The sequence below is a fragment of the Aythya fuligula genome, chromosome 2 (genome assembly GCF_009819795.1).
Source record: "Aythya fuligula isolate bAytFul2 chromosome 2, bAytFul2.pri, whole genome shotgun sequence".
Classification (NCBI taxonomy): domain Eukaryota; kingdom Metazoa; phylum Chordata; class Aves; order Anseriformes; family Anatidae; genus Aythya; species Aythya fuligula.
This window is the reverse complement of record NC_045560.1, coordinates 47,793,696-47,812,756: the sequence shown is the minus strand read 5'-3', so window position 1 is coordinate 47,812,756 and position 19,061 is coordinate 47,793,696. Positions and strand designations below refer to the sequence as shown.

The window sequence follows — 19,061 nt, the reverse complement described above, 5'->3', positions numbered from 1 at the left end:
CCTTTGTGTCTTCTTTGTGTGTATGCCTGGTAATGCTGCTGGCTTTGCTGGAGCTTCTGTCAGGAAAGGGTTCTTAGTTTCGGAGTGATGCTCAGGACCTTGACGCAGTAAGGCCGGGCCACGCTGGGACAGGGACAGGGGCAGGTTTCCACACTCGTGTTTCAGAGCAGCAGCTGGGTCTCTCATCAGCCAGGCAAGCACACTGATGATTAGGCCGCTGAAGTGTGTCTGGGGAGGGAAGGGGATGTGGGAAAGGTGTGTCTGTCCCCCAGACCTCTCTGCAGACAGTCAGTGAAGCGAGCAGCTCAGCCTCACACCCAAATCTGGCAAGAATTAGATAAAGCACCGGGCTGGGGGCTGTCTCACGCTTTGCAGCTATGGACAACCCTTGTATAAGGACCTTTGTCTGCAGGTCTCTGTGATGCTGATCTCCAGTGCTGAGACTGTCGTTCCACAGAATCTCTTATTTAAAAAATAACTTGATTTGTCATGCACAGAGCAGCATTCAAAAAACAAGACCCAAAATGCCCAAGTGTCAAAAGGCAAGTAAACAAGGATCCCAATAATGTTCTAGAAATGTCATGATTTTAAAGCTTATGTAAGGATTTTTTTATGCAATTCCTCTCATGGTTTTGTTGTTGTTGTTATTGTTTCCTTACCCTACAAACTGGACAGGGAAGGAAATCCTTCTCTATACGGGTAAAGGGGGTGGCACTGAAACTTCTTCCTTGAAAGTACTGTGGAGCTACTGAACATGCAAAAATGCATGCAAAACAACACAAGAGCTGGGATGGTTAAGAGATGATCTGGCTTTTGGCATCTTCTCATACCAGAGGGGGGAGATGGCATCAAAGCCTGTGAGAACCTAGAGAAAAGTCAAAATTTCTTCTCGGGAAATCAGAGGAAAAATCAGGGGAAATCAGACAAAACAAGGATCAAGAAGTCACGTAACAATGTCTAGAATTTTTCTGAGTCACAGTCCAGGGAACGCCAGTGGAAGGAACCCCACAACCAAACCACAACATTTCTGAGGCGGATGAAACTTTTAGGCTATGTAGAGCAGTGAGTACAGTCGGGTTTGAACTCCAGTGACACCAGCTTTTCTTTATGTAATTTTCTCAGTAGTTCTTTTGGCAAAGAGAATCTGTCCCCAGAAGAAAGGCACTGCAGTTGGCTTTTTGACAGCAAATTTCTGTAAATCCTAGTGAAAGAGACTCACTTTAATTTGACTGCACAGAATTATTCACTAAGACATTCTGTCTTTTCTTTTTTTGTGTCCTGAGTTGACATTAGCACGTGTCCCCAAAATCCTGTGTAACTGCAGATGTATTTTTACTATACCACTGCTTTTTGTAATCAAAAGTCTAAGACATTATTTATTTAATGTTATGGTTACATATGTATTAAAAAATACATATGTTAGGTTTTTAGTATTAAAAAAAAAAAAAGTGTAATGGGAGTGTCATTTGTGATTGCTGTTCATTTATTTTTTTGTTGTTGTTTAGACCCCTAAATGACAAGAAGAAATCAAACTGTTGTGAAAACTAAAAAAACTTTTTTTTTTATCTGTGGCCCATCTTTATAAAACTAGGTATGAAAATGTAACCATAAAAATGTATCAGTTAGATTACCAGACAAAGAAATATGGTTAGTCAGAGTGAGAGCTAGCTAAGAGCTTTTTTACTTTGAAAAAGTAAAAAGCAATATGTAGTTGTTGATATATGTGTTTATAGCTATGATATAACTTCATCTTTTTATGAGAACATGCAGCATTGATACGGATCTGTTTTGGGCAGGACACTATCCAATTCTGTTAGGACTTGTTTTTCCTATATTCCAATGGCTGGTTCATTCTTGGTTGCCCTTTTTCCCATGTGTGTGTTTCTGTACTTTTCTATTTGTTTTCTTGAGTAGAAAAAAAAAAAAAAATCAAAAACCTAAGCACAGTTACAGCATCTGGATGGACTCTTAAATGCATTGTTAAAAAAAATTAGAATGAGAATATTTGCTGTTTTTTTACAATGTTGTTATCAAGGGGAAAAATCTGCAAGCAAAAGCAGCTGCAGCCAAAAGAAGCAAAGTGCAAGGAGCATGAAACATGCGTTCGTTGTTTCTGTTTGTGATTTCATCTGAAGATTGTAACAGGTCATGCCTAGATGTAATTGAAACATGGTCCAGAGAAGGGGAAGACATTTAATTAATGCAAAAAGGCCTGTGGCAGGTTAATTGACACACAGGTCTGCTTTCTAAGACCTGCTCAAACCCTCTTATCCTCAGGACAGTTTTTGGACAGAGCTGGGCTTGTTTAGATTGCAATAGGTTAATAACGATACGGAGAAGGAGTAATACTTTGCTGAAGATAATTATGCATCAGCTAAAAAAGGGGATTGTTTCATCCCATTAAAGTGAGCTCCGTGTATCAGAGCATTATCGCTCCTCTCTACTGAAAGTAAACATCGCAGCATTTGCAATGTCAGCTGCAGAAAGTGGGAAGAGTGGGGAAAAGCCAGAGCCCCCCATCAGTTCCGGATGGAGTACATTTCGGCTCTTCATTACAGTGATGGGTAAAGATGCTGGTTTAATTCTGCTGAATTGGATGGCCCAAACTCCGGATACAGCCAAGCGTTTCATGCTGAGCTGAGTGCAGCTTGCCAGGCTGCTCCTGCGCTTGCTTTTTTGATGTAGTTCTGCAGGAGACTGGAGGCATAAATAGCAAAGCTGTGGATTTGTGAATCTACCCAGGATAAACATGTCACAATGTAGGAAGGCAGACAGAGTCTTATGGAAGACATCTCCTCTGGTATTCCATTAATGGAGAACAATGTTCACTCCTCTTTGCTCCTATACCAAAATTCATAGACAGAATTACTTGGGAATGTTGCCTTCCCTTCTGCACCACGTGGGATGGAATACTAGACACCAAGTTAACTATTAAATATCTTAACATCTTCATAGGTTTATTCCAAGGCTGAATTATCCATAGGCTTCACTGACCTTCCTTAAACTTTTAATGGCATGGAAAACACATAAAAATAAAGACCACTTCTTGTCAGATAGGTCTGTTAAAGCAGGCTACATTTTAGTCTCCTTGCATGGTGGTCCAGGTAGTGATCTACCATTCAGAGAAAGGAAATGTGCACATTGGTGGGTTTTTGTTTTGTTTTGTTTTGTTTCCTTCTTGTCTTTTCTGCTGCTTCACTTTAGCCAGGATTATTCTTCTGTAGGTTTTCTTCAGAAAGCCTCAGTTTGATCCTTTTGTGTAAGAGCAAGGATAGTGTCAAGAGCTGCAAATCGCCTGCAACCATTGCCCTTAGGAGTGAGAGCAAGCATATCCTGATAAACTAGATTTGTGCAGTGGGATGAAAGCTTCTTTGTTCGTTACCTAATGGAAGAAGAACCTCCTAACTTAATTATGACGTGAGAGGAGCCCCTAAAACAGCGTTTTGTCCCATGTGTTATGTCTGTGACAAAAATACTTATGACCATATTAGTGTAGTGAGGCAGATACAAATTCTAGTCTTCATACCTATCAAAATTAGAGAGGAAGTTGATTACAGGCTGAGCTACTACATCAGGAAAACTAGATTCTCTCCTCCCTGTGATATGCTTAAGATCTTGGCAGGGCAGCAATTTCAATGGGACAAGTAATTAATTTTCTTTCCATACCAGAATGCCCTCCGGGAGACAATGGGAGGTACATGTACATCATGCCAATAGGAAGCTGATTTAAAAACAGCTTGAAGTACAAAGCGCTGCAGCCTTTCTTGGTGTTTTATACAAGGATCACAAAAGCAGGATCTGAGGATTCCTATCTTAAATGTGAAAGGGGAAGAACACCTCAGCACTTTGGATAATATCTTGGGGTAGCAGGGCTTTTGTATTTGAAATGTGTATCCAGTTACTCCCTCGCAAGTTGGGGAATGCTGTAGTTAGCGACTGAAGAAAAATCTGTTACTTTTTTTGCTGTTATGTTTAACAACAAGAATAACAGAATGTATAAACACTTAGAGAAGTGATGAAAGTAGGATGTGTCACTGTGCAGTAAAAATTTCCTCAGCTCTGTCTCACAGAAGACACCTGTGGTGAGCGTGTGGGCAGAAGTTGTTTATAGATGTGCCAGATTCTGAGATTGGCCATTGGTGAAACAGGCCTCTCCCACTGACACAGCCTCACAGCCCTTTAATGAGATTTTATCGCTATGATTTAGCATAGGCAAGCAGAACGATGTTTTACATTCATACCTAATAGCTGGTGTGTTCAGTGGGAGTTACATATCCCTCCAGTGTGGATGTATTCCTGCATGGTTACAAGAGTTTTCATGAACTCTTCCAAGTCAAACTGATTCACCAAATAAATATACACTTCCCATAAATAAATATACACTTCCCTTCCGCTCAAAGCCACCAGTGTATTAACACTTTTATGTGAGCATTTAGAGAGAAAACAGCGCTAGCCCTATAATTGTCCACATCAAAATCTATTTAAAGAAGCTGGTTATTATTCAGCTGGAGTTACCAGCAGTGAAGTAGAGGAGAATTGCCACAGTATTTCTGCTGTTGAATTAACAATCAAAGAACAGTCATCATCACCATTATTGTTTGTTTCTGTTCACATGTTCCAGATGCTCGTTTACAGGCTTTGTAAGGAAAGAAGTAAGGTTCTGTTGATTTTCCACTCATTGAGCCTGGGGCACTTTTTTTTCCAGTGCTTTTCTACCTCAGAAAGCTTGTGGGGTCATCATGGTCATTGGTTGTTATAGGTTAGGTAATTTTAAATGGTCCATGGAGCTCCTCCTCTTTTTCTTTTAGAAATACCTACATTTGTCAGTACTTCCTATGAGCTTTTGGCTATAGGGCTAGTGGGTTAATAAATGCTCACTGGCGTTTCAAAAACATTTGTATTCCGTGAATAACAGATTGTAGGTGACTCCAACCACACAACATAAAAAGCTGTGGGTGTTTATCAGCCATTTATAAGCAATTTATCATTCATCAGGAGGGGATGGTGCAATCTTCCATTTATTAAGGTCTGTGAATCATGTACTAATCCTTTCTGCAGAATGTTAAAGGCTTGCTCAGAAATGAGACATGAGACGCTGGCTTTTCAGCAGGGGCTGTCCGACTGGCAGCTGATAACATCACAGCAAATTCTTGGCAGCCCTGGGACACTCCAGAACATTGTTAACCTGTCCTGCAGCCAAGCACACAGTTAGTTGCTCTGTTTTTCAGTCATTCATTCCAACTGCTCTTAGCAGTAATGATTTTACTTTGGTAGCTAGCGATTTGTATCGATGTAACATGCTATTGGTACTTGCCTTCAAGAACTCCTACTTGGTGTTTCTTTGGTTTGCTCTCTGGCTAAATCTTTTTCTTCCCCCCTTTTTGTTTTTCCTGCTCCTCTTTTCCCCAGGGTGAATGTTCACAGAAGTGCTACAACATCTTTGTGCTGGAGACAGTGTGCGTGGCTTGGTTTTCGTTTGAGTTCCTCCTGCGATCCATCCAGGCAGAGAACAAGTGTGCTTTCCTGAAAACCCCACTCAACATCATCGACATCCTGGCTATCCTGCCTTTCTATATCTCTCTCATTGTGGATATGGTCTCTACAAAAAACAGCAGCAAGCCTGGCGGAGGAGCAGGGAACAAGTACCTGGAACGAGTGGGCCTGGTGCTGCGCTTCCTGCGGGCTCTGCGCATCCTCTACGTGATGCGATTAGCGCGGCACTCGCTGGGGCTGCAGACCCTGGGGCTCACCGTGCGCCGGTGCACGAGGGAGTTTGGGCTCCTCCTGCTCTTCCTTTGTGTTGCCATGGCCCTCTTCTCGCCACTGGTATATCTGGCTGAGAGCGAACTGGGAGCCAAGCAAGAATTCACAAGTGTCCCCACCAGTTACTGGTGGGCTGTCATCTCCATGACCACTGTTGGCTACGGGGACATGGTGCCTCGTAGCATCCCTGGACAAGTGGTAGCCCTAAGCAGTATCCTGAGCGGTATTTTACTGATGGCCTTCCCGGTCACCTCCATCTTTCATACCTTTTCCCGTTCCTACAGTGAGCTGAAGGAGCAGCAGCAACGAGCAGCAAGCAGGCAGATGCGCCAGCTAGAAGAGAGCACCAAGCTCACAGGTGGTGACAGTGTTGCATCCCCACTAGATGCTGCCAGGGAGGTGGGTCAGCCAGCGGTGGACCAGGAAGCCAAAAGAAGTTAATTCTCAACAGTTAAAGTGAGTTGGCAGTACAAGAAGCAGTAGACATGAGGTGGAGGATCAATTCTGCAATCAGAACCGCCTGAATTGCATAAATTAGGGGCAGACACACACAAGATTTTCCCCAAAGACCAACTTTTGATCTTAAGGGCCTACTGAAAAGCGTCCCTAGGAACTCTACCAAGTTCGGCTCTGCTCCATCACTATTTGTAGGGCATTTCTTTTCTATTGAGCAACTGGTTTTGGCAACCTCAAGGAGCAGCTGTTGAATGCAGCCAGACAGGAGGATATATTGAAGCACCAAGAGTCCACACCGGGGTGTTGTTTGGTGGGGCAGTGAACGTGTCGCCTCCTCCCTGCTCTGCGACACCGTGCTCGACATGCCAAGTGAGGGGTTTCCCCTGGTGTGCTCCATGCACAGGGAGTTCGTTTTGGCAGCTCCACGGAGGAACATGAATCTCAGACAAGCAAAGGGATGAGGGGGAGAGAAGGGCAGAAATAACTCTTCGGCTTTCACAGGGGCTTGGTTTTGTCTGTCTTACAAATCAGGCACTGCCAGCTGCCAGCTCCAACGTGTGCTCTAGCTCAGTACGCGCTATTTAGTAAATATGCATATTTACCACAGTGAGCTTTGTATCTTAGCCCCATGACAGAAATATACATAGAAAATCTTCCCGACTGTTGTACTGAATGTTGAATTGTTGGTTTTCTTTTTTTTTCTTACAGTTGAATATAAGAAATACTTTTACAATTCACAACATTTCTCCATTTTCTTTTAATGCTTTCCATCTCCCATACATCAAAACCACGTTTAACAGAAGAATAAACCTCAAATACGTCCTGCCCAAGAAGGGGAAGGTGATGTTATACCGGCAATGACTCCCAGTTCTGCATACTCTTCCTCAGTGACTGCAGTCAGGACCAGTTCAAATTGAGTAAAGTCAATGAGACTCCTCCAGTGGCCTAAGCTGCAGCATAGCAGCTGTGAGCTACGTTAGGAGTAGGCTTTTTTCCCCCCTACTAAGAAAAAGATGATCCTGTCATCTAAAAATCAATATTATTGTTCTGTCTGTTCCCCCCAGCTCTCAAAAAAAAAAAAAAAACTTGTCAGTTGAAAGGGAAAATGAGTATGGTGTCATCTGCATGTTGTTTACTGCTGCTCGTCTCATGAGCTTTCCAGTCCTCTAATGGAGCCATGTAGCTGGTCTAAGTCAGTGCACTGTGTGCATTTTTAAGTATTCCTAGAAGTGGGATACTTCAGGAGACAGCAGGAAACAGGGCACAAATGCCTCTTGTACCTACAGCTCCATTGGTATTAGCAGAGCTGTAGGACCAAACCCGTGGTGTCGTCCTTCATATTCACCTCATACCAGGAAGGGAACAAAATATTAAAGGTAGGTTTGTTGGTTTTTTGGTTGCTTTTTTTGCCTCAGCTTATAGCACCAACCCTACACTAGCAGAGTTCTGTATTAAGCCATTCCTTATAGGAATGGAGCAAGGGGGGAAAAAAAGGTTACACTTGATTTTAATAAAAATGGGAAGCTGTGTTGCAGAACAAGTGCCTCTAGTGATGCTTACAAGTTGCATTACGGGGGGAAGGTGATGTTTCTCTGTGCTGGCATGTGCCTGATGGAGTCAGCAGACAAGACACACACACATACGCACACACATGCAGCCTCTGCTCGGGACAGCCACGAATGCATTTTGCAGGGAGGGGAGGGCTCGATTCCCTCTCAATGCCACCTGCCTAGGGAAGGGAGCTTCGTGTGCCTGTTTCTGGGGACGGGAGCGGAGCTGTGGAGGCACGTGGCTATGGGAGGCTCCCAGCATCAGGGCTGCAGGACACACTCTGGGCTTCGTGCTTGCAGCCACCAGAGCTGCAGCCCTGGCACTGCTCCCTTGCTGCCGCAGCAGAGGGTGCCTCAGGGAAGCACAGCCATGCCAGACACCCCCGAGCACTGCTGTGAGATGTGAAGGAAGCACACTGAGCCCAGGCACTCAGCAGGCTGTATCTGGGTCTCCAGTCCCCTGGCTGCACTGAGTTACAAACAAACTCAGGGCTGTGCCACCAGTCACAGCCTGCTGCCACACGGAGCTCGCTTTCGTGTGCCAGGCGAGGAGGGTGATGGATGCCACCTGTGCTGACTCAGACTCCTGGCAAACCAATACCAGCGTTAGGTTGCTGTGACTCACTGAGAGATTTGAATTTATTTTTTCTTAAATCCTGACACAGGAGTTTCTTGCATCAAGGCTTATTAAGGTTTAACACTGAGGTTCAGCATTGCGGCTGGGTAAATCCAGCAAAGCGAAGAACGTGGGTGGGCAAGGCATGGCACGGCGATAAGGGGGGGACAGCGCATTTTATGATGTCTTGGTGTGCATTCAGGTGAAAGCCTTCCGTGGTACTTATGTCCCATGCACATCCCCTTCAGTTCAGAGCTAAATCTCTGGTGTGAATGCAGTGAGCAGCGGCCCCTCAAAGGGTGCAGAACACATCTCCTCAGGGGGGTAGGGCCCATGAACTTTCATCAGTACTAGTTTACTCCTAACAGCTTACTCACCTTAAAGCAGACATCCTTGCAGAATGAAGAGCTTCACGCTTGCAGTGCTAGCAAATAAGCTTTAATTAATGCCTCCCATGGTCCTACAGCGTGAAAAAACTACCCTGAGACAGCTAACTGCAGCTCTGCAGCTGTGCAGCAAAAGTTGACACCCATTATTGCTGCGGTCCATCAAGTTGCTATTGTCCTACAACAGCGAGTTCTTTGTATTTTCAAAAGGCACATAATTAATTCCAGCACACACGGATTTTTAATAAAGTGACAAAACCCACTCATCATGTTTGTTAGTCGAGGTCTGACTTTTAATAAAGTTTCATTTTATCTATTGAGATGACAGATGAGGAGACAAATATAAACCAGGAACCTTTTAAACAAATTATTTTTGGAAGCTGTATAAAGTTCTGGTGCACACATTGCCAGACATGAAAGATACCCAGAGGACAGTGAGTTCCCCCCAGCATAGCTGTTATTATGAGTGATGGCTATTACTTTTGATCAATAGCTGGAGAATTGTTGGTTTTGTGTGTGGTTGTTTTCCTTGACATGGCACATGAATGATTTAGGGCCATGTATCACTAACTAGAAAAAATGCTGTGCTAGTGCCTGCATGCATGCCAGTGCCAGTAGATAGCTATATATACTTCTTGTGAAGCACAATCTAACACTTCATGGTTGCAGCACATTCTCTTTGCATCAAAGAAAAAAAAAAATGTCCTCTCTGGCATGGGACTGAGATGTCTGAGAGCTAAAAATGTGGTAACACGCTTGTAAAGGGACAGTGTTAGAGGGAGTGGCACAAAGTCAGGCACAATTCCTGCTACTGGTATGGCACGTGTACAGCCATCTTCCACCTCAGAGCAACCTTAATTAAGAAAAATTACTATCATAAGAAAACCATGACAGTCAAAACACTCAGTGGTCACCCAAACAAAGGTTGCTGTCACAGCAACAGGGCCAGAACAGGCATAACCTGTGGCAGCCTCACAGCAGCTGCTTCACAGGGAGCACAATATCCACAGCTCTCACAGCACCTCACTCCAACTAACTATAGCCTTAACAGAGTTTGAAGCACTGGAGCAGAAGAGGGAAGAGGCAGACGAAAAGAGTAAAAAAATCCCGTGTGGTTCTGCTGGCCCGCCTGAGGCTGAGCAAAACCCCTCAGCTGCAGCTTAGCACAGGTAGGACAGTACCTGTGAGAGTCAAATCCAAGTAAGCTGGGACACAGAAGGGGCAGGATGGAGGTCTGGAAGTCAAAAGCCTTACTGAAGTCAAGGTAGACCACATCCACAGCCTTTCCCTCATCCACCAAGCACATCACTTTGTCATAGAAGGAGATCAGGTTCGTCAAGCAGGACCTGTCTTTCATAAACCCATGCTGACTGGGCCTGACCACCTGGTTGCCCTGCAAGTGCCGAGTGATGACTCTCAAGATAATCTGCTCCATGAGTTTCCCTCGCACTGAGGTCAAACTGACAGGCCTATAGTTCCCCGGGTCTGCCCTCCGGCCCTTCTTGTAGATGGGCATCCCATTTGCTAGCTGCCAGTTCACTGGGACCTCCCCTGATAGCCAGGACTGCTGATAAATGATGGAAAGCGGCTTGGCCACTCCTCCACCGGTTCTCTCAGTATCCTCAGGTAGATCCCATCTGGCCCCATCAACTTGAATACATCCAAGTGCCGTAGCAGGTCGCCAACCATTTCCTCATGAATAGTGAGGGCCACATTCTGCTCCCCGTCCCCTTCCACCAGTTCAGGGTACTGGGTATCCAGAGAGCAACTGGTTTTGCCACTAAAGTCTGAGGCAAAGAAGACATTAACACCTCCGCCTTTTCCTCATCTTTTGTAATTAAGTTCCCCCTCGCACCCAGTAAAGGATGGAGATTCTCCTTAGTCCTCTGTTTTGCGTTGATGTATTTGTGAAAACATTTTTTGTTGTCTTTGATGGCAGTAGCCAGATTGAGCTCCAGATGAGCTATGGCCTTTCTAATTTTGTCCCTGCACCACCTCACAACATCCTTATAGTCCTCCCGAGTGGCGCACCCTCTTTTCCAAAGATTGTAAATCCTCTTTTTTCTCCTAAGCACAAGCCACAACTCTCTGTTCAGCCAGGCTGGTCTTCTTCCCCGCCGGCTCGTCCCTGGCCACGTGGGGACAGACCACTCCTGCGCCATTAAGATTTCCTTCTTGAAGAGCGCCCAGCCTTCCTGGACTCCTCTGCCCTTCAGAACCGCCTCCCAAGGGACTCTGCCAACCAGTGTCCTGAACAGTTCAAAGTCGGCCCCCCGCAAGTCCAAGACAGCGGTTTTGCTGGTCCCCTTCCTGGCTTCTCCAAGAATGGAGAACTCTACCATTTCATGGTCACTCTGCCCAAGACAGTTTCCAACCACCACATCTCCCACCAGTCCTTCTCTGTTTGTGAAGAGAAGGTCTAGCGGGGCACCTCCCCTGGTAGGCTCACTAACCAGCTGCGTCAGGAAGCTATCTTCCACGCTCTCCAGAAACCTCCTAGACTGCTTTCTCTGGGCTGTGTTGTGCTTCCAGGATATATCTGGGAAGTTGAAGTCCCCCACAAGAACAAGTGCTGACAATTTCGCAACTTTTGTCAGCTGCCTGTAGAACTCCTCATCAGTCTCCTCTTCCTGGTTCAGTGGTCTATAACAGACCCCCACCAGGATGCTTGCCTTGTTGGCCTTCCCACTGATCCTAACCCATAGGGACTCAACCTTATCATTCCCAGCCCCAAATTCCACGACATCAAAACACTCTCTGAAACAGAGAGCCACACCACCACCCCTTCCGTGCTGCCTGTCCCTTCTGAAGAGCCTATAGCCAGACACTGCAGCACTCCAGTCCTGAGAATGGTCCCACCACGTTTCCATGATGGCAACCAAGTCGTAGCCTGCCTGCCACGTGATGGCTTCCAGCTCCTCCTGTTTGTTACCCATGCTGCGTGCATTAGTGTAGATGCACTTCAGCTGGGCCATTGCCTTCTCTCCCAGCCTTGCCATTGTTCCCCCTGGCACAGCTCTAACAAGCTTTTTTTCAGCCCCGTCCCCCTTCTTACCTAGTTTAAAGCCCTCTCAATGAGCCCCGCCAGCTCCTGGCCCAGGATCCATTTTCCCCTTAGAGATAGGGACCCATCTGCGGCCATCAGGCTGGGTGCCAAGTAAAGCGCCCCATGGTCAAAAAAACACAAAATTTCTGTGTTGGCACCAGCCTCTGAGCCACGTGTTTATCAGGTGGGCTTTCCGTGTCCTCTCTGTACCCCTCCCTGCCACTGTAGGGATGGATGAAACCACCACCTGTACTCCCGCTCCATCCACTAACCGTCCCAGTCCCCTAAAGTCCCGTTTGATAGCCTTCAGGCTTCTCTCTTCAATGTCATCACTGCCAGCCTCGACTATTGAAAGAGGATAACAGTCAGAGGGGTGAATCAGGTCGAGAAGCTTTCTGGCAATGTCCCTGACCCTGGCCCCAGGGAGGCAGCAGACTTCCCTACGGGTAGGGTCAGGCTGACAAATAGAGCCCTCTGTTCCCCTGAGCAGGGAGTCGCCCACAGCAATCACCCTTCTTTCTGTCCTGGTGGAGGCAGTCCTGAGGCGTGGAGTCGACTTCCTTGCCCTAGGCATCCTCCTGGGTACACTTTCCACCTCTTCCTCAGCTGCTGGTCTCTCAAGCTCCAGGGCCTCAAACCTGTTGTGTAAGGGCACCTGGAAAGGTGGGGCCGGTGGGTGGAGGCATCGCCTGCGATGTTTCCATTTCTTTTCAACTCCCAGGTCCCCTCCCTCTGCCCGACAGCAGCAGGGCAGGGGGTCCACCCCCATTTGGGGTGTCTCACCCCAGCACCTGTCCTTCAGACCACGCAGGGAGTTGCTCCACCAGTCTATCTCCCACTCACACTCCCTGATATCCCCCCCCTTGAGCTCTGCCACCAGGCGGACCAGGTCGTCCACCTGCTCACACCTCACGCACTCAGTCTTTCTGCCCCCCACAGGTGGTAGCAGCAGGCTCAGGCACTCCCTGCACCCAGAGACCTGAACTGAGCGGGCAGTCGGTCTGGGTGTGTACAGACTTCCTAGAGAGCGCTGTGCCCGGTGTACACCATTGCAGCTGAGCTAGCGGCAGACCGCCATTAGAGGAGGTGTTCGTATGGGCGGGGGGGAGCGCTCAGCTGCATCCTGTCTTTGACCTCTTTGTGCAGTTTGCCTGACATGGTTTTGTTTGCTTGTGTATTTTTGTTTGTTTGTTTGTTTGTTTGTTTTTAATCTACATAGTAATCTCTTGGTAATTTGTTTTTACTATGAACATCACAACCATACAAGAGGGTAGGTTAAAAAAAGATAGTTAAATTTGCCCCAGAATGTATGAAAGAGCTGAGGACAGATATGCACAATTCCTGTCATCCTCTATCACGACCTCCCAACAAGCTACACCTTGTGCTTACCCACCCATCAGGAGGAAAAACACTGCTAATTATTTCGATGGATGATGCTCTGTACAGGATGAATTACAGTAACAGTTATGAAACATGTATCTTATATCCGAACAAAACACAGCAGTGCTGCAGTTTATGTATAATAGGTTTCTTTTATTTAAAAAGCATTGCAACTGACAGAAAATAAATTCGTGAAATGTGCCATACATTCAAAGAGTTATTTAAAGTAATTGATTTATTTTTCTCCGAGGTGATCATTGATACAAATACTTCATGACAACTAAGGAACAAAGTTCTGTAACATCTTCTCTGTAAAGTATCTTGCAAGGTGATGTTCAACAGTTCCCAGCCGAGTCCTACCTTATTAAATGCCACATACAGAAGATGACTTTAGATGTGTTTTTACTGGCTTCTCTTCCAATATTTGCACCTCTAGTGTGAATGAGACTGCACACTGGTTTGGGTACTGGTGGCAGGCTCAAGAAACTGCCCAGGAGAGAGTCCCATATGACCAAAACAAGTTATTTTATCAATAATACCTGTAGATTAAAGCCAAAGGGGTGGCCAAAAGTGTGCACTCCCAGGTGAAGCTGTAACATACAGAAGCGTATTTCTTAACAGCCATTTAATTTTTATATCCCCTTTTCATAGATTAGAAAAGACCACCATATACAAAAATCTTATCATTACAAGGTATTAAAAAAATCAGACCATTAAAACACACAGGAAAGTGTTCATTTGCATACAGTAGAAATACAATCCTCATTAAAGCAGCATACCAGAGAAGCCAGTTGTTAAATAAGTCTTCGATTAAAAAAGACAAAAGCCCAGATGTTCATTTAACATAACCAGAACACTGGAAAAAAAAAAAAAAAAAAGAAAAAAAAAAAAAAAGAGAGGAACAAAACATTCATAGTCTGCCATGCCGGGTACATTGTCGTTGTAAGGTCACTTCAGGCCTAAAAGAGAAGGGTATCGAACAAGGAGCATTGAGGCAGTGCCCAGGCAGAGCATCTGTGCCCACCCCTCAGAAAGAGCAGCCTCCCTCCCTCCTGGTCTGCTGCATCTGCCTGGGCAGGAGGGACTTTGCAAGGATGCCCCTTACCTCCACCTTCAGCAGTGTCCCACAGAAGGGAAGGGTGGCCCAGCCTCAAGGGACAACCTCTGCTCACAGGTTTGGGGCTCAGTGCTCTGCCACCGACATGGCAGTGCCAAAACCAAATGGCACGTGCGGCACGAGCCCCGACGTCAGCCTGGACTGCCTGGGGAGCAGCAGGGGCACGGGTCTGCAAAGCAGCACAGACCGCGGGGCCAGCCCACTCCCCCCTTTCCTACAAGGGACATTCCTAACCAGGCGTCATGCAACTGCTGCTGTGGCCTGCTGCTGCTTTCCCAACAGAGGGGAGTTTGCCACCAGTGAAGACAGTCCAGACTCAGGTCATGAGATTCCCAAATAACATAGGGTAGGGAAAGTACCTGATTTACTCACTGAAGTTATTAAACCTCAGACTTGCTCCCGTTGATAAGAAAACATAAGCTCTTCTGCTAATCTTGGAGAAAAAAAAATGATTCTCAGAAATCTATCCTAGCTTCTATGCCTTGCCTGCAGTCGCACAGGGCTCATCCCGCAGCAGGGAGGGAGGTTCACAAAGAAGAAAGCAGCACAGGCATAAATGCTCCTGGGGCTCTGCATCTTGCTGTAGTTGTCTCAGCCCAACCGTGGTGGTTTCCTCATGGCAACTGGCAGAAGAAGCCCATGGGCTTGGGCACAGCTCCGTGAGGGTCCTACACCACCCACAGCTGCTAGACGTGCAGTGCTCAGAAAGGGCGCAGTGATCTATGCTGGCAAGCAGCCAGTACAGCCAACATCTGTGTTTATAAATAAACTCTCTGCCCTATCAGCTTTCTCAGTCCCTCTGTCCAACTACAGACTTTTGATTCTCCAAAGAGCTTGGAAGATCTTAAGCAACAGAAAAAGGAAAAATGTGGACTCCTTCCTTGTTGGGTCAGCGCAAGAAACACCCCCAAATACAAACTGCTTCTTGTTTGGCATTAAACAGCGTGAACGTGACTCTCAGCTTCGACAAATCAAGTGGTCAGATGCTAGTCCTATTCCATAGGACATGACTTTGTCTCAAACTTTTTCACTTCTCCCTCTAGGGCAATGAAAGTGGACTCACTTCCACCTGTGTGGCTCTGATTTGCTGCCTAGAAGTACCTGCCTGGCAATGCACGTCTACTGGCCCCTGGGACAGGCATCTTCCAGCCCAGTCCTATCCTGTGCATGGCTGCAGCAGTCAGTCTGCTCCCAAATCCCATTGAGCAAGGCTCTGTTAGAGCCCCTCACACAATCTCATGTTCGCTTCTCCTTTTGTCTGACCACTTGATCGACTGTGCCTACTTTACACATGGTGCCTGTGCTCAGCCACCATTCCTCACGCTGACATTTCTGCCTGCTGCACTGATTCTGCAGCAGGCATGTGTTACAGTTCACTCTTCGGCATGCTGACACTTCATACTGTGTATGACTTGCTCATTTTTGGTAGTTCGCCTCTTTGCAGGGTTTCTCTCCCTTTCTGCTTAGCCTTCTTCAACAAAAAAAGAGAAAGCTCCTACATTTGCTCTCCAATACTTCTTCCTACGTCATGGAGATACTGAATGCTAACGTATGCCACAACCTTCCTGCCAATATACAGACTTCATATTATATAAATAGGTAAAAGTCTCAGACAAAATATCCTATCATTTCTGTGGTGTAGCATTTTTAAATAGCATTAAAAACACAAAACATCCAGCCCTTGTGATTAATATACAAACCTATGTGAATTGATAAGGCTCATAGGTACATATGCAAAAATAAAGTGTCCCTCCCCCCACCAGGAACCAGTTCTGTACAGCAAAGCCTGAGAACAGAGAGAGCAAGTTATTTAAAATAAAAACCCCAGAGCTGGAAGTGCAACCAGGCTTTCGATCCTTGTTCTCTTTTCTGCTTTCAGCTCAGCAATGCAGGAGTATTTACAAGTGGAAGAGGAGGTGCCGTGGCTGACCCTGCAGCGCCACTGACCTGCAGCCTGTCCTGCCCAGTGCCTCACAGGGCCTTGGTGCTGGCAGGGTGTGCCGTGTGGGAGGTGGGCTTCTGAGGGTAGGAGCTGTACAAGTAAACCTGCAGCAGGATAGCGATGTCCACGAAGACCTGCAGGAGTCCACAGATGGAGAACTGTAAAGGGGCCTGATTCAAGATAAAGTAAACAGTCTTGAAGGTGTCCCCACTCGTCCACATCAGCACCATCTTGACACTAAAAGATAGAGAAGAAGGGTATTGGTATTTATTGCAAGGAAGAACTCGGCATGTGATTAGATCAGCTGTACCAGAGGATCCACCTACATCAGCAAGGGTTTATACTCTACGGTAGGCTGAGGTTCCTCTCTGCTAGGACACACAGCTTAGCCTCGCCATGAGGTGTGGTGCTGTACTTGGAAATTCTCCACCCCACAACCTCCGGTGCTCTTACCTCAGCAACTATAGCTTCAAATGCCATGGCTATGAAGGCACATTTTAGACATCCAATGTTTTAAAATGCCAAGATAGGATATTTGACTCAGAAGTGCTCTGTAAACATGACCGACACGCTGACAGCACTGACCATGAAACAAAGTAATCCAGTGCATGCAAAAAAAATCAGTTAACCCCAGCTTCTTCTTGTCTGTACAATTTTGTGCTTACACCATGTGAAGTAACAAGATATACCTGCTCCCTGGTGCACACACACTTTTTTAGCATCTTGTAGAAACAGAATATCATCATGTTACTTTAGCATCAGGGAGAAACACACGTTTCTGATAGATACAAGAAATCTTTTCTTACTGAAGAAAATAAAAACCTAAAACCCGGAAAGATAGACTGTCCAGTAATAGAGAAAGAGGGGAAATCATGTGCCTGCAGCTGTTTACCAGAAGGCTGAATATCAACAGGGATTTTCATCAAGGACACAGAATAAGACCAATGCCCACCCAGACTTCCTTTTAATAAGCCATCTTTGCTTTTATCTTGCTGTCTCACCAAGACACCTCCTGTCCTGCAACCCAGCTCATGCATCACAAAAACTCTGGGGAACAGGAGCAAGTTCTTCAAACTTCACACAAACCATTTTTTTCTATGCCTTCAACAAAACATGAACAGCTAGCTCCTGAAGGCTGTTTCTGAGGTTAATGTGCTTTAACCGGAGAGTTTACAGAGCAGCTGGATAAGCGGCAGTAGACAAAAGCTTTGTAGTTCACAGTATGAGCATTGTGCATGATTTGTCGTAATTAGGAACAATTATGTTTTGCCAGCACTGACTTCAATTCATCAAATGCAGTCACGCACGCACAGCAGGTTAGGAGAATGTTCGCTTCCCTAACATTCAGCCAGGGAGCTAGCACAATTTTTGTTTTGGACACAAGTACACAACGCTGTTTTGCAAGCCAAATGCTGCAGCCCACTCCCTCCCCAGACGGGAATGGTGGTCAAGAGCATCAGCTTATATTGACTCAGGGCACTACAGAAACATAGGCTTTTGTAACTCATGTCACCCGACTGACAGCATAAAACAAGAAGTCTGCGATGTTACAGACCTTCCAAAGAGAGGCAGTGCAAGCAATGACATGGGGCTGAGTGAGCAGTCACTCCCCAATCAAAGTAATTCTAAAAATGTACATAAATGATCAGAGAAGAAGGAAAACAACTGCTGAACCCACAGCATCATCTGTGCTCAGCACAAATAGCTTGCGCCACCTGCCTTGCATCCATCCCCAGTCTCAACAGATCACGTTATGTCCTACTTACGGGCGGTTTACACATGTAGGGGGGTGGTGGGGATTGTGTGGGATTTTAATTAGGTTGGATGGTGAACTCTGAGGGTAAGAAAACTGCCAATTTGCTTGCAGGCAGCCAAGATTCCTCCTCTTCTGCTTTTAAGGTTGTCAGTGATTGCTGGGCAGCTGATCACCATTTAAAAGCATGGCTGGGGACCAGCACTAGAGGTGCAGTATGTGCTAACCTTGGCAGGCCAGACAAACTGTTATGTCACCAACATAAAGTTAATTTAGGCATGCCACCAAAGATTTGAATAGGAATTTAACATACATGGGATGTTTGGCCTATATTCCACACGGAGAAAGCTAGCCAGGTTTTAAAAATGACCCCACAGTGCAGTGAAGACGTGGAAAAAATGCACTGTCAGGAGGTTTATAGTTTTAACAGTTTCAACACCCAAAGAAGGAATAATCACTGGGTGAAACCTTGCAGATACCTGCAGTTCAGCAGTGCCTTAGGAACTAAACTCTAGACACAGACTTCTAGTTGTGTCACACATTGTGCTGCGTTTTGTATCGGGCTCACATGGCAAGGTTTTGTTAGCAGAGGGGGCTGCAGGGGTGGCCTCCATGAGAAGAGTCAAAAAGCTGCCCCATCTTAGATCAGAGGCAGCTCCAGCTGGCTCCAAAGGGGACCTGCTACTGGCCAGAGCTGAGCCAACGAGCAATGCTAGCTTCACCTCTGTGAGAGCGCATTTAAGAAAGGCTAAAAAACGCTACACAACAGCAGCTGGGAGAGAGAAGAGTGAGAAGATGTGAAGAGAAGCAGCCTTGCAGCGCCTGATGGTCAGAGCTGCAGGAGGGCAGGAGGTGCTCCAGGCAGGCAGCAGCAGTTCCCCTGCGGGCTGTGCAGGGAGAGGCCCCTGGTGGAGCAGGCTGTCCCCCTGCAGCCCATGGGTCCCACATGGAGCAGATCTCCACGCTGCAGCCCCCCCATGGGTGGAGGAGCCCCCGGTGGAGCAGGTGGATGTGGCCTGGAGGAGGCTGCGGCCCATGGAGAGCCCCCGCAG

At 46.4% G+C, this 19,061-nt stretch overlaps 2 protein-coding genes across 7 annotated transcripts in view; one reads left to right on the top strand and one right to left on the bottom strand.

Moving 5' to 3' along the window:
* KCNG2 (potassium voltage-gated channel modifier subfamily G member 2) overlaps nucleotides 1-7,329 on the top strand; it is a 54,209-nt gene extending 46,880 nt beyond the window's left edge. For all 4 annotated transcript variants that reach the window (XM_032182054.1, XM_032182053.1, XM_032182052.1 and 1 more), the window contains one exon: nucleotides 5,410-7,329. In XM_032182054.1, the coding sequence (XP_032037945.1) occupies nucleotides 5,410-6,204 (795 nt within the window). In that variant the 3' untranslated portion in view covers nucleotides 6,205-7,329. The remainder of the gene's footprint in view (nucleotides 1-5,409) is intronic.
* Nucleotides 7,330-14,094: 6,765 nt separating this feature from the next.
* The window catches only part of SLC66A2 (solute carrier family 66 member 2), a 49,674-nt gene continuing 44,707 nt past the window's right edge, over nucleotides 14,095-19,061 (bottom strand). For 2 of the 3 annotated variants that reach the window (XM_032182250.1, XM_032182252.1), the window contains one exon: nucleotides 14,099-16,493. In XM_032182250.1, the coding sequence (XP_032038141.1) occupies nucleotides 16,286-16,493 (208 nt within the window). In that variant the 3' untranslated portion in view covers nucleotides 14,099-16,285. Of the gene's footprint in view, nucleotides 16,494-19,061 lie in introns of all 3 variants that reach the window. The other variant, XM_032182251.1, reaches the window with a different exon arrangement.